The sequence below is a fragment of the Neophocaena asiaeorientalis genome, unplaced genomic scaffold (assembly GCF_003031525.2).
Source record: "Neophocaena asiaeorientalis asiaeorientalis breed wild unplaced genomic scaffold, Neophocaena_asiaeorientalis_V1.1 scaffold582, whole genome shotgun sequence".
Classification (NCBI taxonomy): domain Eukaryota; kingdom Metazoa; phylum Chordata; class Mammalia; order Artiodactyla; family Phocoenidae; genus Neophocaena; species Neophocaena asiaeorientalis.
This window is the reverse complement of record NW_020172996.1, coordinates 574,310-600,641: the sequence shown is the minus strand read 5'-3', so window position 1 is coordinate 600,641 and position 26,332 is coordinate 574,310. Positions and strand designations below refer to the sequence as shown.

General features: G+C 43.9%; 1 protein-coding gene and 1 long non-coding RNA gene across 2 annotated transcripts in view; one reads left to right on the top strand and one right to left on the bottom strand.

The window, feature by feature from the left end:
* The window catches only part of LOC112397960 (zinc finger protein 304-like), a 40,550-nt gene extending 25,510 nt beyond the window's left edge, over positions 1-15,040 (top strand). The window contains 1 exon segment of the mRNA XM_024742307.1: positions 13,719-15,040. Coding sequence (XP_024598075.1) covers positions 13,719-14,487 — 769 coding nt within the window. The 3' untranslated portion in view covers positions 14,488-15,040.
* On the bottom strand, positions 14,883-25,802 carry LOC112397961 (uncharacterized). Its single transcript, XR_003002899.1, has 2 exons — positions 24,404-25,802; positions 14,883-15,766 (listed from the first exon to the last, which is right to left on the bottom strand). It is a non-coding gene; the product is annotated as an uncharacterized LOC112397961 (long non-coding RNA).
* Between the last annotated feature and the right edge of the window lie 530 nt (positions 25,803-26,332).

Here is a 26,332-nt window from a genome sequence, read left to right as displayed (position 1 = left end):
GGAAGTGTACTTGCACCCTACCCCAATAACCCTTGGCCCAGTTGCACATGCTAGCCACTTACTGCAGGGAGCATAAGATGCAGATACGGTGGAAGGCCAGATCCATCATCAGGTTCACAAACACATTCTCTGCTCTTCAAAGCTACATAATTCCTGAACTCAACAATCACTGCTCTAACATTCCATTGCTCCTGTTGGATAAAAAGACTCCGTATTTTGATTACTTATTAGTCTTACTAACTGCCACCACCTGCAAACTTCACATCACTTAGTTGGGGAATGTCCAGATAACCTAGGACCTCTTCTAGCCTGAATTGTCCTACTAATTAGTCCTACTAATTATCTATAAATGTTTAGTCCATCTGCTTAAAGAGCTATCATTACTGATCTCTCATTTAAAAGATTCCAAATCCTGGTCAAGGACTTTACCTGAATGCTCCAGTTGTCCCCTATTCCAGCAGGACCTTCCCCACTTCTGCTACTTGCCTGCCCAGCTTGGTGTTCCTAGCCTAATATATTCACCAAAAACCTCAAGAATCTCAAAACTATTTGTTACTTCATATAAAGTTCCCCCAGGATTACTTCTATCTATATTAACATTCTGCCTTTATACAGAGAAAAGAAAATCATTATTTGATTTTATTTGATAATACCCTCTGCCTCCCAAATCTAAAACAAATATCTTATGGGCTCCCTTATGTTGAGAAGGTAGTGATGCCTCCCCTGAATTTAGGGTCAGTCCCTCCATTAATGCCATCTAAGGATGATTTTCCCATGACTTAGCTTCTGAGGGGTTTTGTTCTTGGTTTTGTAAATCTATTGATGATAAACCACCAATCATTGATCTTCAGTCTTTTTATCTGTTTTACAAATAGCATCAATAAAATTTGTGTACTTCATAAAATAGCTACCCTTCACTCTGATTTAGTACATTTTTTTTATGTTCTACCATTTCTCTCCCTCATGCTTTATGGCTAAACTTTTATGAGCATTTTCTCTCTCTTTTTGTTTCTATTACCTCAACTCCTATGTAGTTCTCTAATCTTTCTAATGAGAGTTTTTATCTTCACAACTCCATCATCATTAATGAATTTAAGATTTTCCTTAAAGTTCCTTTCAGGAGCTTTTGACACCATTTTATTTCCTTTGTATTCTTAATTTCACGGGCCCAGCTGCTCTGTGGCATGTGGGATCCTCCTGGACTGGGGCATGAACCCGTGTCCCCTGCATCGGCAGGTGGACTCCCAAGCACTGCACCACCAGGGAAGCCCTGTTTTTTTTTTATTAAAAAAAATTTTTTTTTGGCTTCTTGTGCAGCTTGCAGAATCTCAGTTCCCCAACCAGAGACTGAACACGGTCCACAGCATGAAAGCCCGGAAGGAATCCTAATTACTGGACTACCAGGGAACTCCCTGGATTTGTTTTTTTAAAATGCATTCCCTTAATATTGTAATAAACAGGAGCTCAATCAGCAGTTATTTCTCTCTTCACAACCTATACAGAGACAGGAGAAGATGGTGGAAGAGTAGGACGTGGAGATTACCTTCCTCCCCACAGATACATCAGAAATACATCTACACGTGGAACTGCTCCTATAGAACACCCACTGAACGCTGGCAGGAGACCTCAGACCTCCCGAAAGGGAAGAAACTCCCCACGTACCTGGGTAGGGCAAAAGAAAAAAGAAAAAACAGAGACAAAAGAATAGGGATGGGACCTGCACCAGTGGGAGGGAGCTGCAAAGCAGGAAAGGTTTCCACACACTAGAAGCCCCTTCGCGGGTGGAGACTGCAGGTGGCAGAGGGGGGAAGCATCAGAGTTATGGAGGAGAACGCAGCAACACGGGTGCAGAGGGCAAAGTGGAGAGATTCCCGCACAGAGGATCGGTGCTGACCAGCACTCACCAGCCCGAGAGGCTTGTCTGCTCACCCGCCAGGACGGGCCGGGGCTGGGAGCTGAGGCTCGGGGTTCGGGGGTTAGATCCCAGGGAGAGGACTGGGGTTGGTGGCATGAACACAGCCTAAAGGGGTTAGTGCACCACGGCTAGCTGGGAGGGAGTCCAGGAAAAGTCTGGAGCTGCTGAAGAGACGAGACGTTTTCTTGCCTCTTTGTTTCCTGGTGCGTGAGGAGAGAGGATTAAGAGCACTGCTTAAAGGAGCTCCAGAGATGAGCATGAGCTGCAGCTATCATCATGGACTCCCTACCTCCAGACTCCGGAGCCTGTGCAGCCCACCACTGCCAGGGCCCCATGATCCAGGGACAACTTTCCCAGGAGAACACATGGCATGCCTCAGGCTGGTGCAACGTCATGCCAGCCTCTGTCGCTGCAGGCTCACCCCACACTGTACCCCTCCTCCCGCCGGCCTGAGTGAGCCAGAGCCCCCAAATCAGTGACTCCTTTAACCCCGTCTTGTCTGAGCTAAGAACAGACGCCCTCAGGAGACCTACATGCAGAGGCGGGGCCAAATCCAAAGCTGAACCCCAGGAGCTATGTGAACAAAGAGGAGAAAGGGACATTTCTCTCAGCAGCCTCAGAAGCAGCGGATTAAAGCTTCACAGTCAACTTGATGTACCCTGCATCTGTGGAATACCTGAATAGACAATGAATCATCCCAAATTGAGGAGGTGGACTTTGGGAGCAAAATATATTTTTTTCTCCCTTTTTCCTCTTTTTGTGAGTGTGTATGTGTATGCTTCTGTGTGAGATTTTGTCTGTATAGATTTGCTTTCACCATTTGTTCTAGGGTTCTGTCCGTCCATGTTTTTTGTTTGTTTTTTACAAATGTTTTCTTAATAATTATTTTTTATTTTAATAACTTTATTTTATCTTTATTTTATTTTATCTCCTTTCTTTCTTTCTTTCTTTCTTTCTTTCTTTCTTTCTTTCTTTCTTTCTTTCTTTCTTTTCTTTCTTTCTTTTCTTTCTCCCTTTTATTCTGAACCATGTGGAAGACAGTCTCTTGGTGCTCCAGCCAGGTGTCAGGGCTGTGCCACTGAGGTGGGAGAGCCAACTTCAGGACACTGGTCCACAAGAGACCTCCCAGCCCCACATAATATCAAATGGCAAAAATCTCCCAGAGATCTCCATCTCAACATCAACACCCAGCTTCACTCAACGACCAGCAAGCTACAGTGTTGTACACCCTATGCCAGATAACTAGCAAGACAGGAACACAGCCCCATGCATTAGTAGAGAGGCTGCCTAAAATCATAATAAGGTCACAGACACCCCAAAACACACCACCAGACGTGGACCTGCCCACCAGAAAGACAAGATCCAGCCTCATCCACCAGAACACAGGCACCAGTCCCCTGCACCAGGAAACCTACACAACCCACTGAACCAACCTTAGCCACTGGGGACAGACACCAAAAACAACAGGAACTATGAACCTGCAGCCTGCAAAAAGGAGACCCCAAACACAGTAAGATAAGCAAAATGGAAAGAAAGAAAAACACACAGCAGATGAAGGAGCAAGGTAAAAACCCACCAGACCTAACAAATGAAGAGGAATAGGCAGTCTTCCTGAAAAAGAATTCATAATAATGAACCCAAAACAATTAAGAAAATAGGAATAGGAACACAAATACCGATAATTACCTTAAATGTAAATGGATTAAATGCTCCCACCAAAAGACACAGATTGGCTGAGTGGATACAAAAACAAGACCCGTATGTATGCTGTCTACATGAGACCCACTTCAGACCTAGGGACACATGCAGACTGAAAGTGAGGGGATGGAAAAAGATATTCCATGCAAGTGGAAATCAGAAGAGACCTGGAGTAGCAATTCTCATATCAGACAAAATCGACTTGGAAGACTATTACAAGAGACAAAGAAGGACACTACATAATGATCAAGGGATCGATCCAAGAAGAAGATATAACAATTGTAAATATTATGCACCCAACATAGGAGCACCTCAATACATAAGGCAAATACTAACAGCCATAAAAGGGGAAATCGACAGTAACACAATCATATTAGGGGAATTTAACACAACCTATACACATTCTATTGGTAATCTTATGCAATGGCGTGGTTGTAAATATCATTTTAAGCTCAAAACTTCCAAATGTATATTTCCATCCAAAAATCCAGTGATTGTTTAATGATCTACTTTGTAACCTATTCCTGGACATCTGGTAGACATAACACACTCAACATCTTCAAACTTCTCAGCTTTCATTTAAAAATTTTTTTTAAACTTTATTTATTTAGAGCAGTTTTAGGTTGACAGCAAAATTGACTGGAATGTACAGCAATTTCCCATATACACCATGCCCCCATATATGCATAACCTTCCCCATTATTAACACCCCCCACTAGAATGATATATTTGTTACAATTGATGAACCTAAAATTACACATTATCACCCAATGACCATGGTTTTCATTAGGGTTCACGCTTGGTGTACATTTTATGTGTTTGGGTAAATGTATAGTGGCATGTATCCATTGTTCTGAGCTGGTCTCAGTCTGTCAGTGAGGAATGCTGTGGTTGGACTGGCTCTTGTGTTTCTCATTGTGATTGCAAGATGCCCTTCAGCAATATCCAGGAAACTGAAAAAAATACAGGTTTATTATTACCTTTAAACAGTTTTTTACTACACTTATTTATTGATTGATATTATTTGGCCGTGCAGCATGTGGGATCTTAGTTCCCTGATCAGGGATCGAACCTGCACCCCCTGCAGTGTAAGCGTGGAGTCTTAACTAATTGACTGCCAGGGAAGTCCATATAGGTTTATTATTTACAAACCTGGAAATTACATACAACATCTGGATCCACATAGCAAGGTCGAGGTGAGAGAGGGAGTTCATGGGCCTGGGGTTCTGCTTTTATTGTGGTCGAGAGTGGGGGTGTAGGGTTTCATGGCCTCACTCTTTATTGGGGAATTAAAAACATAAGAGTAGGAGTTTAAAGCACAGTAAGAGAAAAAAACAAGTAGCCCAAATGGTCAGTTACTGAAATCAACCAACAGCTCCTAAAGCAAAGGAGCCCTAGTGGGAAAGGCAGCCTGGCTCTTTAATCACCTGGCTAGCAATGTTGTTTATTACAGATAGACATCTTTGAATTGGATGCCTCTTTGATGCCTTGGCAAACAAAGTTTACGTCAGGCACTTGCGTTACAAAAAAGAAAACAACTGTCAGGGCTTACACTTCAATCCACTATTAGAGTTCCATTCAGATGAGTTTCACTGCCCTAAAAATTCTCCACCTTTTTATCCCTCCCTCCTGCCTAAGGCCTGGTAACCACTGATATTTTTACTGTCTCCATAGGTTTGCCTTGTCCAGAATGTCAGATTTGAAATCATACAGTACGTAGCCTTTTCAGATTGGCTTCTTTGCCTTAGTAATATGCATTTAAGTTTCCTCCATGTCTTGTCGTGGCTTGATAGCTCATTTCTTTTTAGAGCTGAATAGTATTTCCTTGTCTGTATGTACTACAGTTTATTTATCCATTCATCTCCTGGACATCTTGCTTGCTTCCAAGATGGAACATTGACAGTTATGAATTAAGTTGCTAAAACCATCCATGATGTGCAGGTTTTTGTGTGGACAAACGTTTTCAATTCCTTTGGGTAAATACCAAGGAACAAAATTTCTGGATTGTATGGTAAGTCTATGTTTAGTTTTTTAAGACACTGCAAGACTGTCTTGCAAAGTGGCTGTGCCACTTGCATTCCACCCAGCAATGAATGAGAGTTCCTGTTGCTAAACATCCTCACCAGCATTTGGTGTTTTCAGTGTGTGAGCTTTCTTTTAATTCTGCTCTGGTCACAGCTTTCCCATTTTCAGTCGATGCCAACCCCATCCTTCCAGTTGCTGAGACTAAAAATTCTAGGTATCATCCTTGACTCATTCTTTTTCTCATACCACAGAACCAGCCCCATAGGAAATCTGATTGGGTCCACTTTCAAAATATATCTTGAGTCTCACCACTTTTCATCACTATGTCTGCCCCCAGCCTGATTAGCACCATCCTCTAGCTGGATTTTTGCAGTGGTCATCTAACTGATTTTCTGTATCCTAAGCTTGTTTTTTTGCAGTCTATTCTCAACTCTCCAGCCAACATGACCCTTCAACACTATGAGTCAGGTAGTGTCCATCTTTGATTAAAATCCTGGAAAGACTCCTCCTTTTACTTAAAGAAAATTCAAAAGTTTTGCAAGACCCTGAGGCACTTCACAGGCCTTTAGCCCATGTTCCTCTCGCCCTCCTTTTTTTTTTTTTTTTTTTGAATTAAAAAAAGGATATTTATTTAGGGCTTCCCTGGTGGTGTAGTGGTTGAGAGTCCGCCTGCCGATGCAGGGGACGTGGGTTCGTGCCTGGTCTGGGAAGACCCCACATGCCATGGAACGGCTAGGCCCGTGAGCACGGCTGCTGAGCCTGAGCGTCCAGAGCCTGTGCTCCACAACGGGAGAGGCCACAACAGTGAGAGGCCTGCGTACCGCAAAAAAAAAAAAAAAAAAGAAAAGAAATTATGTATTTAGGCTGCATTAGGTCTTACTTGCAGCATGTGGGATCTTTAGTTGTGGCACATGTGTGGGATCTAGTTCCCCAGCCAGGGATGGAACCCAGGCCCCCTGTATTGGCAGCGTGGAGTCTTACCCACTGGACCAGCATGGAAGTCCCTCTGACCTCTTTTTTTTTTTTTCTATAAATTTACTTATTTATTTTGGCAGCCTTCTCATTGTGGTAGCTTCTCTTGTTGCAGAACATGGGCTCTAGGCGCGTGGGCTTCAGTAGTTGTGGCTCACAAGCTCTAGAGCGCAGGCTCAGTAGTTGTGGTGCTCGGGCTTAGTTGCTCCATGGCATGCGGGATCTTCCTGGACCAGGGCTCGAACTTGTGTCCCCTGAATTGGCAGGATGATTCTTAACCACTGTGCCATCAGAGAAGTCCCTGACCTCCTTTTTAAAACTCCCTTCCTCACTCACCTAATTCCATGGGCATGAGCACCTGGCTTTGCTTAGGACATGTCACTGGCTGATACAGTTCTTGGATATGCACAAAAATGCCACATGACTTAATTAATCATTTTTCAAGTCTTGCCTGAAGTATCCATGAGGTTTCTCATTACTACTCTATTTAATATTACACCGTCTCATTCCCTGCTCTTCCCCGAAATCCAGCTTTTTTCCCCAAAGGCACCTATCGTCATACAGCATATCGTATAATTTACTTATTTTTTCATATTTGCATCTTTGCTTCTCTCTTCCATCTGTAAGTATTTTAAAAACAAGGAAATATGAGTGGACTCAAAGTGACATTTGATGTGGTGTGTCCATTAGGTTTTGTAGCTTTGGGGAGTATCTGAGAGAACATTTCTAAACATTTCTTCGATCCTCGCAGTGTACACTACACGGAAACTGGGCGATGGCTTCTTAAGAAGAGTGAAGCTCCGCCCGGTCCTCGGAGCCGCGAGGCCCCAGCGTCCCTTGTGGTTCCACGCGAGGGCGTCAACGAGTCGCTGCGGCCGATGGCTCAGCGGGAACTACATTACCCAGAAGCCCGTGCGCCGCGCAGCGGCGGCACTGTGGTATTTCCGTACGTGCTGAAGTCTTCTGGGAGGGACTTCCGGTATCTTCGCGGCGGACATTTTGTTGGCTCTTGGTCTACCCATCAGAGCATAACATCGGGAGCTGTGGGTCGATTCAGAGGTGACGGAAAGTGAGAAGGCGCGAGAGGCTACCCTGTCCTCGATGCAGAGTGGCTCGGTGGTGGCAGCGCTCGCGAGAATTCCGCCGCCTGGCCGAGCGACGGCTATGCCCGGTTTCCGACCTGGGATCCCTCCCGAATCTGTGTGGTCCAGACTGTGATGGCGGCGGCCTTGGGGACGGACTGGCTTAGGTGGGTGCTGCGTTCCCCGGATCTTGACGCGTCCCTCCCCCCACCTTCGAATCGTAGGACCCCGAGTGGTGACTATTGAGGCTCTTCTGGTCCAGACTCCAGGGCGTATGCGGATGGAGCCGCCATTTCTTTTTTTTTTTTTTGCGGTACGTGGGCCTCTCACTTTTGTGGCCTCTCCTGTTGCGGAGCACAGGCTTCGGACGCGCAGGCTCAGCGGCCATGGTTCACAGGCCTAGCCGCTCCGCGGCATGTGGGATCTTCCCGGACCGGGGCACGAACCCGTGTCCCTTGTATCGGCAGTCGGACTCTTAACCGCTGCGCCACCTGGGAAGCCCAAGCCGCCATTTCTAATAGCCAGTGTGGTGAGACGTTTAAGAGTGGTACCCCGCTGAGCCACTAGTGGAAGCAAAGATTTGGGGTTGTCACTGAGTCGGGAACTTTCGGGAAACTGGGGTGTTCACATCTTAAGGAAGCAGAGAGTGCGAGTAGTAATGCTTGGAACGTCAGGGTGAGGCGAGTGCTTTCATTAGGAGGACGTTGGGAGCCGTGGAGGAACATGACGTGATCAGGGATTTTTAAAAGTATTCCCAAAGCTCAGGGGAAAACAAACTAGGGTGGGGTGGAGATGATGAGGATGGAGGCAGGGAGACCGGTGAGGAGGCCACAAACTCCAGGAACGTTGTGTTGGTGACTGTACCAGAACAGTGGCAGGGGAGGGATTGGGACTGGATAAATCATTAAATTCTGGAGAGATTTTAAAGATAGAACCAACAGAATTTTCTGGTGTGTTAGATACGGCTGTGAGTGAAAAAGGGATGTGAAGGACCACCCAAGTTTTGTTTTGTTTTTCCCTGAACATCTGAAAGAATGGAAATGGGTAAGTTGGACGAGGGAAGCACCTTTCAGGGGGAACAGGAGTTGAACTTAGGACATGGTAAATCCATAGTGTTTCACAGTATTGGCGTTACATAAGCATTTGGATATGCTGGTCTGGAGTTCTGCATAACAAGCTGGGCTGGAGACCTCTGAGGAGTGAGGTCTTATCAAAGCCTGGAGATGAGATTTAGGGGGAGAATGTTAAGGTTGTTATTTTATGTGGTCCCTGAGGTGAATGAGTACAGGGAAAAGGGGTGGATGTCCCTGAGATTTCCTCCAGAAAGGAGAGGTCCTGGAATATGAAAGGGTTATGGGTGGTGTCAGCAGGAGAGAGAGGGCTGTAGCGTATTAGGAACCTGACCTGAGATGGAGAGCAAGGTGTAAGGTGCTATAAATTTGTCACTCTGTGGACTCAGCATGCCCCTCTGTGGAGCCGAGGAAAAGTCAGCCAGGCTAGTGGAGCAGCCCCACCCCAATCCAGGGCACTGTTACATCAGTTCCCTGACTTATCAGGTGAGGAGAGATGATGAACACCTCTAATGAAGGGCCACCAGCATGCTCACCTTCAGAGGAATATATACCAGGTAGGCTGGTTTGGTGAAAGGATCTAGTGTATACCTGGCAAGTATACGTTAGCAGGCAGTTAAAAATTAAAAATATTTAGGTATGATAAATTTATACCACTGCTTAAATGATTGAAAAAGTTGTCTCTAAGTATTTGATTACAATGAAAAGTCTTAAATATCAAGTTTTATTAAAGACTTAAAAACAAACCCCAAACTTACAAGAACCTATTATGTACTTCATTCAAGCCAAAAACTGTTAAGAATGTGGATGGTAAAAGTTATTTCAAAGGTACTTGGCGCCTACTAACACGTCTGATACAGACAGCCCTATTAGGTGGATACCACCATTATCCCTGCTTTGTACGTGAGAACACAGAGAAATCTTGGATCATGGTTACATAGCTGGTAGGAGGCAGCACTAAGGTCTGAGTATCTTAAGTTAGACAATCTGAAATCATCCTCACCAAAGGGCAAGGTAGGGGTGAGAGGAACAGTTGTCTTTGAGATCCCACTGTGGTAACCTGCCACTCCCAGCTCCCTCTTCCTGCCAGATTGCTGTGGTGGCAGAAGTGATTAAGATCCCTGCATAGATGAGTGCAAAGTGTACAGGTCCTCAGTCAACCATGATCTTGGCAACGCATTATGGCAGATAATGGTGTCTTGGGAATCTTAGCCTACCCTTCTGCCTGCCATTGGGTTTGGGGATCCTGGTGTCACCAGAGGACTTGTGCCCTGCAAACTATTCTGGAATTATATGGAAGGGTTTCCATTTTCAGCAAGTAATGGGAAGAAGTATGGAACAGTGCCCATGGGAACCATCATATGCAAATACATCACTTGAGACTGAACTGGTCATTTTCGGGGAACTTTAGTTCTCCATTATGTCTAGTGATCAGAGAGTAGGGGACAGGTTTCAGCTCTGAAGTGGCAGCCTGTGGAGCTGGGCTTCTGTTCTGAAAGTGGTGGGACCCATGGAAAGTTTGGACCAGAGAAGGGAGTGATCTTATTCTGGTCAGGGTTTCTCTGGCTGCACAGTGAAGAAAAGACTATGGGGGTAGTAAAGAGGACTGCTGATGATGGCTGGGCCAGAGTGGTGACTACAGGGGTAAGAGACAAGTGCTTGGATTCTGGTGGGGTTTGTTTGTTTTTATTTATTTATTTATTTAATTTTTTTGGTTTGTTTTTATTTTTAAAGTAGGACCAACCAGATTTTCTGATGTGGAGTGTGAGAGAAAGATGGGAAAGTCAGAGATGACCCCACTGTTTTTTGCCTGAGAAGACAAAGTTGGTGGTGAGAGTAACTTTCAGAGGTAATATCCAGAGTTAGGTTTTGATCATGTTGAATCTGCAGTGGTCCAAAGGCATCTGAGTTGACGTATCAAGTGGACAGCTGGACACATGGGTATGGAGTTCAGAGGAGGGATTCAAGTTGGAGACATCCACAAGGTGACAGCCAGTATGTGATTAGGGTAGAGCTGTGTATCAGATTTAGAGAGAGAACCTTTATGTCATGGTGGCAGTGCCTTTGGGGGTCTGGAAAGGAAGTGGGCACAGTGGAGTAGAAGTAAGAGTTACCTTAGAGGCAAGAAAAGGGAGGTTAGTGTCCACAGTGAGCAGGGAAAATAGGATCTAGCAGTTGATGAAAGGGAGAAAGTAGACATGAGATGAATTCTGAGGTAAAGCAGTAATAGAGATGACATGAAAGACCAAAGCTGGTCCTTCTTCCCCTCTCCGTGTGCTTTTCAGGTTTTTGTGGTGACCTTTGGTGGGGACTGGGGAGTTTTAGTTGAGCTGGTAGGTTAGTTCAGAGCTAAATTGGGTCAGCTGCAGAGTCACTATGCTTGGGGTAGAAGGCCAGTGGGTATGGGCTTTGAATGAGAGTTTAGTGGTAAGTGTTAAGCCTGTGACTGATGAGGGTATAGCATCCCCAGCATTCAGTAGCAAGGTGGAAAAGGTCTGGCTTTATCTCATAATCTGCATGTGCTTCTGAATTGCTGAAGTTTAATCAAGGAAGGAAGAAATTAAAAGCTGAGTTTGGAAATATCTATGGCAGTGGAGGCTGTTGACTGGCGATGGATGTAACCCTGGATGCATTAACCAAGCATTCTCTGGATGCCACGTGCAGGTTTACATCTGGGAGGTACCTACTTTGGGAGCCTCCTTAGATAACGAGGGAGGTGTGGTCTAAAGAGTGATGTGTCCATGGAGATGGAATCTGAATTCATGGCCTGGGGGCTCAGGTACTGAGGGATTTAAGGGGAACGTGGAGGTCAAATTTGTGTATGAGAGGCATAATCTCTGGATCCCATGGGATCTAGCTGGCTGGAGAAGGGTTGGTTCCTGCCTGCCAGGCCCAGACTATACAGGGTGTCTATCTGTCCACTTGCTTTTTGTTCTAGGCTGGGTGAAATGATTAATGGAAAGTGAGGAAAGAGGAGGCATCAATTACACCAGGGCCTGCTGTATTGTTTTGCGTTGGGGAGCTGGGGAGGAATGTGAAATTGTGGTGGATACACTGGGAATCCTGGGGAGAGAGGCTACCCTTGTGCTCTTGTGCTGTTCATGTAGGATCATGTGACTTTTGAGGGTGTGTTTGTGTATTTTTCCTGGGAGCAATGGGGACCTCTTGATAAAGCTCAGAGACTCTCATATCACAATGCAGTGCCTTCTATGCTTTGCTCTTATGGTTTTCCTGGGTAAGGCCCTGCATATCCCAGTTTTCTGGGCTATGTTCTGCTCTTCCTGTTTTTCCCCTAGAAGTTGTGATTTCCTTCCTATAGCTGGACCGTGAGCACTCCCTCACATACATCCTCTGGGTGCCAGGTCTTGGCTGGGTATGCTCCCTATGCTTTCTGACTTCTGTTGCCCCAAAATTACCAGGAAGGATTTGAAGGTCAAGAGTCTTATGGTCAGCCCAGTGGATACTACCCTGCCTGGATTCTTCCTGGGTGGATGGCTCTGTCTACATTCATGATGCCTTTTTGCTCCAGATTATGTCCCCTTTCTTTAATTGACATTCCCTTGGGCCTGTCTCTATCATGAATTACAGTTATGGTCACTGATTGTGGGGCCCATAGATTGTTCCTTTAAGGTTTTCATTTTGTATTTAATCTCTCCTGGGTGGGCTACCCTGGGCCATTGCTTTCCTCTTCGCTTGCCCTGTCTTTCCTGTGTGACTTGTATCTTCTAGATCCTCTGTGGTTGCTGAACTGTAGCAGGGGAAAGATGAGTGCCTGATTGAGAGGTCCTGACTAGCCACAGCAAAAGAGACATGGACAGGCCCTGGTGAGTGGGAGTCTGGGCAGGATATAACTTCAAGGATGGGTTCAAATAGCAACAGAAACCTGTCCTATGCCCACTGCTGTTTGGTGCCCAGGCTATAGGCCATACCTTATTTCTCTTTTCCTCCGCATTCTGGACTCTTTACATACTTTTCACTTCTATTCTGATCTGTGACCCAGGCCTGCCCACCCCACTCATCAGTGCTCTCTACTGCTCCCTCTGTGGTGCTGTCATCTGTTGGACAATGTTAATGTGTCATGAAACATAAGCATGTACCTAAATAGTTTTTGAATACCAGTTACTCATTTTAAATCACATTTTCTGGGCCTGGACATAACATTTCTGGATAGTACTCACCTGTCACCAATAGTCAAGGCCCTTCTAAAAGTCATTTGCAAGGTGTGAGTTGGAGATCTTGCCTGCCTCTTCTCTCTCAGCTACACCCCATCCTGTGTCTTTGCTGTAAGGCCTTCCCCATTCTGTGACCCAGAGTCCAGTACCGCACAGCAGCTCTTTCTTTAACCTAATCCCAAAGCTGCTGTCCTGCCAGCAACCCTGTGGACTCAATCCTGGGTATGCTAGATGCTAGATACACATTTGTGATGGGATTGCCCACTCCCACTGAAGACAGCATGCTGTTCAGCAGCATTTTTCTGCTTTCAGGTTGTTGGCATGGAGTGGAGAATGAAGAGGCACCTTCTGAGCAGAGTGTTTCTGTAGCAGTGTCACACGTTCATACTTTCAAGGCAGATTCATCAACCCAGATGGCTCACCCTTGTGACTTATGTGGCCCAATCTTGAAAGATATTTTGCACCTGGATGAACACCAAGAAACACACCATGGACTGAAACCTTACACGTGTGGGGCATGTGGGAGACAATTCTGGTTCAGTGTAAACTTTGACCAGCACCAGAAGCTGTACAATGTAGAGAAACTCTTAAGAGGAGACAAAGGCAAGACCTCATTTGTGAAGAACTGTAGGGCCTGTGAAGAACCTCACCTGTCAGAGAAGCCCTTTGCATGTGAGGAGGAGCAGAAGAACTTCCAGACCAGTTTGGGCAGTCACCAGCAAAAGGCCACCCACAGCAAGAGGAAAACAAGGAGCACTGAGAGTGGGGAGGTCTATCACATTAGACAAATGCATTACAAGTGCAGCGAATGTGGGAAAGCTTTCAGTCGCAAAGATACACTTGTCCAGCACCAGAGAATCCATACTGGAGAAAAGCCTTATGAGTGCAATGAATGTGGGAAAGCGTTCAGCCGCAAAGCCACACTTGTCCAGCACCAGAGAATCCACACAGGAGAAAAGCCTTATGAGTGCAGTGAATGTGGAAAAGCCTTTAGCCGCAAGGACAACCTTACTCAGCACAAAAGAATTCACACTGGAGAAATGCCTTATAAGTGTGGCGAATGTGGCAAATACTTCAGCCATCACTCCAACCTAATTGTACACCAGAGAGTTCACAATGGAGCAAGGCCTTATAAGTGCCACGATTGTGGGAAAGTCTTCAGACACAAATCCACACTTGTTCAGCATGAGAGTATCCACACTGGAGAAAATCCTTATGTTTGCAGTGAATGTGGGAAATCGTTTGGCCACAAATATACCCTTATTAAACACCAGAGAATTCATACTGAGGCAAGGCCTTTTGAGTGCACTGAATGTGGGAAATTTTTTAGTCGAAGCTCTGACTTTATTGCACACCAGAGAGTTCACACAGGTGAAAGGCCTTTTGTGTGCAGCAAATGTGGGAAAGATTTCATCAGAACCTCCCACCTTGTTCGGCACCAAAAAGTTCACACTGGAGAAAGGCCATATGAATGCAATGAATGTGGGAAATCGTATAGCTTAAGCTCCCATCTCATTAGGCACCAGAAAGTTCACACTGCCGGAAGGCTTTAGGAGTGCTTCCAACACAACAGAACGCATGGCGAGGAGCTCTGTGTCTGCCTTTAGAGAGGGAGACATCAATCGTGTCGAACCACATATATCTGGACATTAATAATGTGGAGTATTTTATGAATGCCAGGTGCAGGGGAAGCTTTCAGAAGCTATGTTGCACTTTCAGACCTGCTCAGGTTCCTTGCCAGATTTCTTAGTGCCTGTGGCTGAAACCATCTCAACTCAACCAGCTTAATTACCCTAATATTTTTAGGGGAGGCAGAACTTCATGCTCTCTTCAATCCCTGGAGGAAATTATAAGAAATCTGAATTAAATGGTGGTCCTCATTTGCTTCCTTATGACCAGAAAAGGTATGGACATGATCCACCTTTAGCCAAGATGATCTAAGCTGTGCTCTGGTAGCAGAAAAGGTTTACTTTATTCATGGACATTGTTGGTCTCATGTGATACTTGTGATGAATTTTTCCAGCCTCCAAGTCACCCAGGCTGGATAACTACTTGACTCATGTTGCTCTGGTTTGTATGGTAATAAATACCTTATTATTTAAGCCACCTTTAATCTCAGAGGTTCTTTTTAGTTGTCTGGAGTGGTTTAGAATCCATTAGACTCTGCCAAACTGAAGAGGTAAACTGTTTGTGGTGGGCTCCCAACTGTGTGCCTCAAATAGAACAGGTTGGCAGAGAACAGTTCTCAGTCCAATCTTGGTGTTAATTTCCATTGCTGACAAAAGCTTGGGTGAGAATTCAGGGCTTTGTGGGCCTGATTTTGTCTAGATTTCAGAGTTATTCGAGGGTCCAGACATCACCTTGAGAAGGGTGGTATTGTAACAACCTACAACATGTTTGGGAGCAGCATGGCTTCAGTGTCTTGTTTTCACCATATATGCCACATTCCCTGGCACTGTTGAGGGGCAGCTGTTCCTCAGGACCTGCCAAGTGCCATATGCCCTGAAGGCCAGAATCTGGTACAGGAGTCACTGGCTGTAAGACTTACTGTGTCCAGGAAGGAAACAAAATTGATGCAGAAACACTGGGTGTGAATAATTGGGATTGGAGAGACTGCTGCAAACGAGAATGGGTGTGCCCATGCTAAAAACACATCCATAAACATTCAAGTCACTATCGCTGGATGAGATCATGTATGGAGATTGTCATGCTCTCTGGGGCTGTCTCATTCTTATGACCAGGGTCAGTGGCAGAGCAAAGAATGTAGTTTTCCTCAATTTCTGTGCCTCCTTGGGCTCTTCAGCTGATGCTGCATGGGCAGGAATCCTGGGACTGAGAATAGAACTGTAGTCAACATGCAGTATACTGCCCACACTGTACAGTTTGGTAAGCCTTAATATATGTATACACATTTGAAATCGTCTAGTCATGATATTGGATATATCCATCACCCTTTCTCAGTGCCTTTCCTAATACTTTACCTACCACCCCTAAGCAACCATTGATTGACTTTCAGTATAGATAAATTTGCCTTTTCTAGAATTTTATTTAAGTGGAACCTTAAAAGTTTACTTCTGTCTGCTGTCTTGCAACATGATTATTTTGAGAATCATCTATAACTCATTCTCTTTATTGCTGAGTAATGTTCTATATGGATATACCACACCATATCAATATATCTTAAATGATACTTGGAGTTCCCCCGCCCAGATTCTAAATATAAAAATAAAGCTGCTGCAAATATTCATGTACAAGTCTTTTTATGGACATTTAGCTGAGGACATTTCTAAAAAGTGTTGAAAGTTGTGGCCTCGTTTCTTCTTACTGATTATAGTAAAATGTGATAGGGAAAAGTAAATATAGGGAAGACGTGAAAAACAGAAAAGACCCAAGACTTGATGATTTGGGAAATTCTCAGCAAATTTTTTTTTTTTAAAGACCTTTTTTTTTTTTTTTAATTTATTTTTGGCTGCCTTGGGTCTTCATTGCTGCGTGCGGGCTTTCTCTAGTTCAGGCGAGTGGGGGCTACTCTTCATTGCAGTGTGCAGTCTTCTTACTGCGATGGCTTCTCTTGTTGTGGAGCATTGGCTCTAGGTGTGTGGGCTTCAGTGTTTGTGGCACGTGGGCTCAAGTTGTGGCTCATGCGCTCTAAGCCCGTGCGCCACAGCTACTGAGCCTGAGCTCTAGAGCCTGCAAGCCACAACTGCTGAGTCCAGGTGCCACAACTACTGAAGCCTGCGCACCTAGAGCCCGTGTTCCACAAGAGAATCCAGGACAATGAGAAGCCCGCACACTGTGATGAAGAGTAGACCCCACTCACTCCAATTAGAGAAAGCCCATGCACAGCAACGAAGACCCAATGCAGCCATCCATAGATAAATAAATACATAAACCATGCCCTTTGATTTAAAAAAAAAATAAAAAATTTAAAAACCAAAGTAGGCAAAAGGAAGGAAAGGATAAAGAGCAGAAATTAATAGAATAGGTAATAGAAAAATCAGTGAACTCCAAAACTCCTTCAGATCAAGAGAATTGATAGATCTCTAGGTAGATTGATCAGAAAAAAAGAAAAAATTACCAATACGAAGAATGAAAGATGGGATGGCACTAAAGACATTAAAAGGATTATATGTGATATTTATTTATTTTGTTGCACCAGGTCTTAGTTGTGGCAGGCAGCTTCCTTAGTTGCAGCATGCAGACTCTTAGTTGCGACATACATGTGGGATCTAGTTCCCTGACCAGGGATCAAACCCAGGCCCCCTACCTTGGGGGCATGGAGTCTTAACCACTGCGCCACCAGGGAAGTCCCTATATGTGATATTTTAAACACTTTCCAACAACTCTACAAAAACCAGAAATTGAGAAAAAAATTTCTTGAAATACTCCAACTACTCAGGTTCACTGAGGAAGAAATGAGTAATCTCAAGTGCCCTCTATTATAGATATTGAATTGGTAGTTTAAAATTTTCCTACTATGATTTCATGCCAAGATGACTAATGACTTCTAGACATTTAAGGAAGGAATAATTCCAATTCCACTCAAATTATTTTTTTTAAGATGGAAGTCTTCTCAGCTAGTTTTGTGAGATTAGCTTTAACTTGATACCAAAATCAGGCAGTACTGTTAATAGCAAACTGCAGACCAACACCCACATGTACATAGATGAAAAACATCCTTAACAAAATATTAGGAAATTCAAAACCCTGTCATAATTTGGGATAAAAATGATCATCTTTCAGGTGATTAAAGATGCAATTTACTGTGAAAACATGGTAATACAATACCTGCATGTACCAAAACAGCTTCACGTGGGAAAAGCACAAGGGATAGAACTTCCTGGAGAAAATGACCAATCTGGATCTGACCCTGTGGTTGATCAGATCTCGTTTAATATGAACCACTGATGCTCTGTTTTTTTGTTTTACAAACTGCATTGTAAATACTGTCTTTTCTGTAAACAATAGTCTGCCTACTCCTTGGCCAAATATGCTCCTTGCTTCTTTCATGTCTCTTACTTTTGTGTGACAGTTTTGCAAGAGACTTTTCTATACTCCCTGTTTTCCTATCCTGAACTCTTGTTTCTGTGGGATCTCACCCTGTCTTATAACTGATATACCATCTAACAGTTCTCAAATGGATGTATTCAGCCAAGTTACTTCTCCCAAATTTCAGATTTGTACCTAATTCCTACTGGACATTATCCTTAGATATCTGGCAGTTACCTGAGACTGAATAGGTTCATAACTAAGCTCCTCCTTTTATTTTTCCAAATCTTGACTTTATTTATTTGTTTTTTTTTTTTTGCAGTACGCGAGTGTCTTACTCTTGTGGCCTCTCCCATTGCAGAGCACAGGCTCTGGACGTGCAGGCTCAGCGGCGATGGCTCACAGGCCTACCTGCTCCACGGCATGAGGGATCTTCTCAGACCGGGGCACGAACCCATGTCCCCTGCATCAGCAGGTGGACTCTCAACTACTGCGCCACCAGGGAAGCCCTTGACTTTATTTTTTAATATAGAAAATTTACTTTTGGAAGCCAACACTAATTTTCCCCCTAACATAATTCTTTACCTGTTAAACAAAATAAAGTACTGAGACTTCCCTGCCAGTCCAGTGGTTAATACTTGGCCTTCCAATGCAGGGGGTGCAAGTTCAATCCCTGGTTGGGGAGTTAAGATCCCACATGCCTCAGGGCCAAAAAACCAAAACATAAAACAGAAGCATATTGTAACAAATTCAATAGACTTAAAGTACTAATTCTATATACATCACATGTACCATACAAAAATGTATCCAAAGTTTCTATTTCCCTAAAAACGTACTCCAGGGGCTTCGCTGGCAGTCCACTGGTTAAGACTCTGCACTTCCACTGCCAAGGGCAGCGGTTTGATCCCTGGTCAGGGAACTATGATCCTGCAAGCCACGTGGTGTGCGCAAAAAGGAATAATAATAAAAAATTTAAAAAGTAATAAAAACCTACTCCAACTTCAACCTCCCCTATTTATTTCAAGAGCACCTCATATTCCAGTTGTCCAGGCAAAAATTCTGATTCATCCTCGAAGCCTCTGTTTCTCTCCTCACGTCTATCACATAGGAGTCCTGTTGCCTTCACCTTCCAAAGCTACCAGGGTTTGACTACTTTTCATCATCCACCCTGCTCCCTCCAAGTCACAACCACCATCATCTCACACTCAGAATCTTCTACGTGGTTTCTGTGCTTCCACCTAGCCCCTTCCACAGCATTTTAAAAAATTTATTGGGGCTTCCCTGGTGGCGCAGTGGTTGAGAGTCCGCCTGCCGATGCAGGGGACATGGGTTCATGCCCCGGTCTGGGAAGATCCCACGTGCCGCGGAGCGGCTGGGTCCGTGAGACATAGCCGCTGAGCCTGCGCGTCCAGAGCCTGTGCTCCGCAACAGGAGAGGCCACAGCAGTGAGAGGCTCATGTACCACAAAAAAAAAAAAAAAAAAATTTATTTATTATTTAAATTTTGGCTGCGTTGGGTCTTCGTTGTGCATGGGCTTTCTCTAGTTGCGTAGAGCAGAGGCTACTCTTCGTTGCGGTGCATGGGCTTCTCATTGCAGTGGCTTCTCTTGTTGCAGAGCACGGGCTCTAGGCACACAGGCTTCAGAAGTTGTGGCACGTGGGCTCAGGAGTTGTGGCTCATGGGCTCTAGAGCACAGGCTCAGTAATTGTGGTACATGGGATTAGCTGCTCCACAGCATGTGGGATCTTCCCGGACCAGGGATCGAACCTGTGTCCCCTGCATTGGCAGGCGGATTCTTGACCACTGCACAACCAGGGAAGTTCCCTGCATCCTGATTTTTATTGCAATTAAAATACATTTTGATGATAACTCCATAGCAGTGTAGATAATTTCCAGATTAATTTGTTACAGCTGCAAAGTTTTACAGTCTGTGTATATGGCAGAGTATGTCTGCTGGTACCCTACTTTTACATTGTTTTCAGAACTGTGGTTTTACATAAAGTACTTCAATAATAATAATAAAAAAACCTTTGCTTTCATAAAGACATTCTCAGGTTTTTTGTTTTAAATTTTATTTATTGGCGGCACCAGGTCTTCGTTGCTGTGCACAGGCTTTCTCTCTAGTTGCAGTGAGCAGGGGCTACTCTTCATTGTCATACGTGGGCTTCTCACTGTGATGGCTTTGCTTGTTGTGGAGCACAGACTCTAAGTGCGTGGATTTCAGTAGTTGTGGCTTGCAGGCTCTAGAGCACAGGCTTAGTAGTTATGGTGCACGGGCTTAGTTGCTCCACATCATGAAGGATCTTCCCGGACCAGAGATCAAACCCGTGTCCCCTGCATTGGCAGGCGGATTCTTAACCACTGAGCCACCAGGGAAGCCCTCAGTTTGCTTTTAATGTCAGGTTAAGCATTGAACACTTTTGGGAATAAGATTTAATATAGTCTTTCTTTTCTTTTTCAGATTCTTCTGACTACAATTAAACATTATCCCTCAGGTACTAATGTGATGGTTTCTACTAACCTAGACTGGGTGATTATCTTCCTCACTCAGATGAAAGTTGGGATCCTGGGTAACTCCTCACTTCTTTGCTTTTATACTTTCACTTTGATCACTGGATGAAGTCTCAGACCCACAGAACAAATCCCCAACTAACTCGTCCTAGCCAACTGCTTAGTTCTTTTCTCCAAAGGGATCCCTCAGGAAATGACAGTGTTTGGACTGAAATATTTCCTGGTCGTTACTGGATATAAACTTGTGTTCTATTTTCATAGAGTAGCCAGAGGGGTTTCCCTCAGCACTACCAGCCTCCTTGGTGGCTTCCTGAGGGGAGGGGGAAGCTGGGGCAAAGTGAGAGTAGCATCGACATATATACACTACCAAATGTAAAACAGATAGCTAGTGGGAAGCAGCAGCATAGCACAGGGAGATCAGTTCGGTGCTTTGTGATGACCAAGAGGGGTGGGATAGGGAGGATTGGAGGGAGGCTCAAGAAGGAGGGGATATGGGGGTATATGTATACATATGGCTGATTCACTTTGTTGTACAACAGAAACTAACACAGTATTGTGAAGCAATTATATTCCAATAAAGATATATTAAAAAAAAAACAGGGAAAAAAACAGGGCTTCCCTGGTGGCGCAGTGGTTGAGAGTCCGCCAGCAGATGCAGGGGACACGGGTTTGTGCCCCGGTCCGGGAAGATCCCACATGCCATGGAGCGGCTAGGCATGTGAGCCATGGCCGCTGATCCTGTGCGTCCAGAGCCTGTGCTCCACAACGGGAGAGGCCACAACAGTGAGAGGCCCGAGTACCGCAAAAAAACAAAACAAAACAACTTTGTCCCAGTAGCTCTAAGTGGATGGAGGTCAAAATTAGAATCCCAAAGTACACTGGCTTCTGCTGTTCCTCTCGCTGGATCCTGAATCTCCTAGTAAATGTGCATGTTGCTATAAAGGTGCATGGCCTAAGCAACACCAAAAATGTAAGTTTGGGAAAAGTATATGAATACTGTTCTGAGCCTACTCCAGACAAAATTACAAGCTCACTGCTGGCAAGGATAATATTTTTCATTGTGTTTTTGTGTCTCATGGTCTGGGCTAGTGGCTCCATGATCCTTGTCCTGCACAGACACAAGCAGCAAGTCCAACACATTCACAGCAACAGCCTCTCCCTGAGACCATCCCACGAGGCCAGAGCCACAGGCACCATCCCGATCTTGGTGAGCTTCTTTGTTTTACATTATTTCTCTTTCCTCCATTTTGACTTTCTGTGTAGTCGTAAGTGTGAATCCTGCCCAATGGCTGGTGAACACATCTGTGTTCGTGGCTTTATGTTTCCCGACACTCAGCTCCTTCGTGCTCATCACCCATGACACGCGTGTCTCTAAGTTACGCTTTGTGAAGATTGCTTTTTTCTTCATAGGGTGTAATATGTCCTCTACAGGGCACTAAGTTACCCGTTTCCTTCTTTATTCACATGCAAATATCTACCAAGTGCCAGTTCTCTGAGGTAGCACCGCTCAGTTTGTGGGATCTTAGTTCCTCAACCAGGGATAGAACCCATGCCCCCGGAATGGAAGCACAGTCCTAACCACTGGACTGGCAGGGAAGTCCCATCTCTGAGACAGTTTTTTTTGTTGTTTTTCTTTTTAATTAATTAATTAATTTTTGGCTGTGTTGGGTCTTCGTTTCTATGCTAGGGCTTTCTCTAGTTGCGGCAAGCGGGGGCCACTCTTCATCACGGTGCATGGGCCTCTCACTATCGTGGAGCACAGGCTCCAGACGCACAGGCTCAGTAGCTGTGGCTCATGGGCCTAGTTGCTCGCAGCATGTGGGATCTTTCCAGACCAGGGCTCGAACCCATGTCCCCTGCATTGGCAGGCAGATTCTCAACCACTGCGCCACTAGGGAAGCCCCTGAGGCAGTTCTGATTAAGGTAATGTATTAAAAATTGAATTTGAAACAACAACAACAAAAAACAGAAACTGCCCTATTAGGTTTAGCCAAATCGGGACCTATAGGTAAATAGTTACACAAAGACCGTGAACATAGTTTTACCACGTCCTTCAGGAATGGCTGAGGATATTTAGAAATAGTATAAAACTTCCCTGGTGGCACAGTGGATAAGAATCTGCTTGCCATTGCAGGGGACACAGGTTTGAGCCCTGTTCTGGGAAGATCCCACATGCCACGGAGCAACTAAGCCTGTGTGCCACAACTACTGAGACTGCGCTCTAGAGCCTGTAAGCCACAACTACTGAAGCCCATGTGCCTAGAGCCCATGCTCCGCAAAAAGAGAAGCCACTGTAATGAGAAGTCCGCGCACCGCAACGAAGAATAGCCCCCCCCCCCCCGCCACTAGAGAAAGCCTACACACAGCAACGAAGACCCAACGCAGCCTAAATAAATTAAAAAAAACAGAAATAGTATCCCTGGTCAGGGAATTAAGATCCCACATGCCCATGCAGTGTGGGCCTCCGCCACCAAAAAATTTTACAAAAAAGTATTTCAATTTAAGATTTTATTTTACGTAAGATACTCAGGGATTTTATGGCACTTTTTTTTTTTTTGGCTCTTCTATATTACCACTGGAATTACATTTCATTTTTCTTTTTTTTAAGTTTCTTTACTCAGTTTTATTCTCCTGCGGATATATAGGGGAGTCTTCCAAAGACTTCATGGGATATTCACAATTAACTGTGTGAGGCTGGAATTCCTCTATGTATTTCAAACAAAACATCCTATTGTATCAGATTGAATGCAGAGGCAAAATATTTCATTTCTTGAGAATGTATATACACACACGTGTATACAATTGTGCACCAAATTTTTCCACTATAAAGCTTGATCACACTATTTTGGGTTTACCTTTTCCATTTTTTTAATAGAAATTCATATATTCCCTAAAATTCTTGTTTTAAAAATTGAAGAATAGTTGATTTACAGTGTTGTGTTAGTTTCAGGTGTGTAGCAAAGTGATTCAGTTACACATACATGTTAATATGTATCTATTTTTTGGGATTCCTTTTTCTTATACGTTATTACAAAATATTGAGTATGTAGTTTCCTGTGCTATACAGTAGGTCCTGGTTGTTTATCCCTAATATTCTTTTTGCCTGTGAATACACAGTAGACAAAGAAGAATCCTTAATTCTCCCATTACTTCAAATCTCACAGGACTTAGGTTTGGGAGAGGGGTGGGTACTTTTCATGTCAAACCAACCCAAATGCTTTCCAGTTAGTAAACCAAGGTTGCCAGATGACATTTGCAGACTGCAAACATTGGGTCACTTTCTACTCCAATTCATAACTATAAAATGAAAATTGTGGTCTAGGGCTTGATCCCGCTCTGTTTAATCTCAGTTTACATGGGAACATGACGCACCCCTAGAGGAAACGATTCCTACCCTACCTTGATGGGATCCCCTCCCAGGCGAAACCACCTCAAAGTAACAGTAAATACTGACTTTGCTCAGACCCCTTCTTACTCAGTCCTTGCCACTCCTTGCTCCTATTTATCCTTTCCTTGTTCATTTTAGATTTTCCACCAGCAACAAGATCTGCTCAAAAGAGATCTTAAAAACTCTCAGATGGGGACTTCCTGAGTGGTCTGTGGGTTAGATTCCTGGTCAGGGAGCTAGGATCCAACATGTCTCGGGGCCAAAAAAACCAAAACAGAAGCAATATTGTAACAAATTCAGTGAAGACTTTAAAAATGGTCCACATTAAAAAAAAAAAAAGGGACTTCCCTGGTGGCACAGTGGGTACGACTCCACACTCCCAATGCAGGGGGCCCAGTTTCAATCCCTGGTCAGGGAACTAGATCCCCCATGCATGCCACAACTATGAGTGCGCATGCCACAACTAAGGAGCCCACCTGCCACAACTAAGACCCGGTGCAACCAAATAAATAAAAATTTTTTTTTAAAAAAACCCTCTCAGATGTAATTCCTGTCAATTTGGAAAGTCACACAAAACTTACCTGGTATTTGGAGATTAGTGAGGTGCCCTACAGTTTGCTCTTTTTTATCCTGTTAGATTCCAAGACACAGTACCAGGTTTTCAGGGTGTAATCAAAGCTCTTCCTCATGGTATAGGGATCACAACTCTCAGAATCACTTTTTTGAGAATCCTCAGTAAGGTAAGGCACTGCAGGAGACGCTGCTGTTACACATGCTGCGATGACCCTGGGAGTTTGTAGACTGTGAAGCAAAACGGAAATTCGATTAAGCCTGACAAATAATATTTAAAACTAATGAACTTAAATTTACGTTTAGTTACGTATGGAATGGACAACAGTAAAATGCATGAAGTCTTTCTCCCCTGCGAAAGATTCAGATTTGCACAGTTGTCCATAATATACAACATGCTTTTCACTGGGCACAAAGGTAGACCAACAAACTTGATTCTTCATCAAGTTGCTTCAGCCAGACCTTTAATTATTTTCTCAAAAAGGATCCCTCACACAATGGCAGCTTTTGGATTGAAATACTTCCTGTAAACTCTTCTATTTTCTCAGAGTGGCGGGAGGGGATGTCCCTCAACCCTATCTGCCTCTTAAGTGGCTTCCAGAGACACAAGAGAGGCCCCAATCCTCTATTTTTTAGGACATCATTTAATGGTTTTTCCTGATAGTGTTCCCTGTAGTGTATAATTCTTCGACATATAGTCGAAAATTTCCTGTATTATACCTTTGTATAAATGCAATCATATCTTATGGAATCTGTTTGGTCTAACTTCTTTTACACAATAAATCTCTGTAAGACTCATCCACGTCACTGCATGTTCTCTGTCTTACTCATTTTCACTGCTGTTAAGAATTCTATTGTCATAAATTATCTAGCCATTCTCCCGCTGCTGAGCCTTTGGGTTGCTTCCAGTTTGGGACAGGTACAACAATGATACTATACATGTTTTTGTCTACGTATTATAATGCATATAAGCAAATATTTTTCTAGGCTAGAAGTTCTCAAAACTTTTGATCTCAGAACACTTTTTAAACCCTTAAATGTAATTAAGAAATTCAAAGAGGTTTTGTTCATATGAATTATATCCATTGAGTGTTTTTTCCATTTAAAGATAAATCCCTCTGTAATCCATATGCAATCCATCTGCAATTGATTTTTTCCCCTATTTTATTGTGAAGGTTTCAAATAAACAGCAAAATAGAATAAATTTCATAAGGGACAGCTAGCTGTAAACTTAGCACCTGGATATGATCCTCTATCCACCCATAAATCCATCTTATTTTTTTATACATTCAAAGTAAATTACACACATCTGTACACTTCCCTTAAATAATTCAGCATGCTAATCATGGAGTTCAATATTTGTTTACAGTTTATTTATTTATTTATTTTGGCTTTGCTGTGCGGCTTGCAGGATCTTAGTTCCCCGACCAGGGATCGAACCCAGGCCCCCAGTAGCGAAGCCCAGACTCTTAACCACTGGACTGCCAGGGAATTCCTAACAGTCCATCCTTTTGATATAAAATATAGATAGAGTGAAATCCTCTAATTGTAAATGGATATTTACCGAGTTATGTAGAACATTACCATCACCTAGGGAGTCCTCTCATGCTCCTTCCCAGTCAGCCCTCACCCCCAGTCCTAAAGAAAACAATGGTTTGAATTTATTTTTCCACCAAAGATTAGGTTACTTATTACAACTCTATATAAATGGAATTATTTGGTATGTATTCTTGTTGGTAAGGCTCCTTTCTCTCAGCAGTTTTGAAATCCAGCCATATCAATGTAAATCATGGGTCCATCTCTCTCTCTTTTTTTTTTAACATTTTATTTATTTGACCGCACCATGCCACTTGTGGGATCTTAGTTCCCCAACCAGGGACTGAACCTGGGCCCTCGGCAGGGAAAGTGTGGAGTCCTAACAAGTGGACCACCAGGGAACT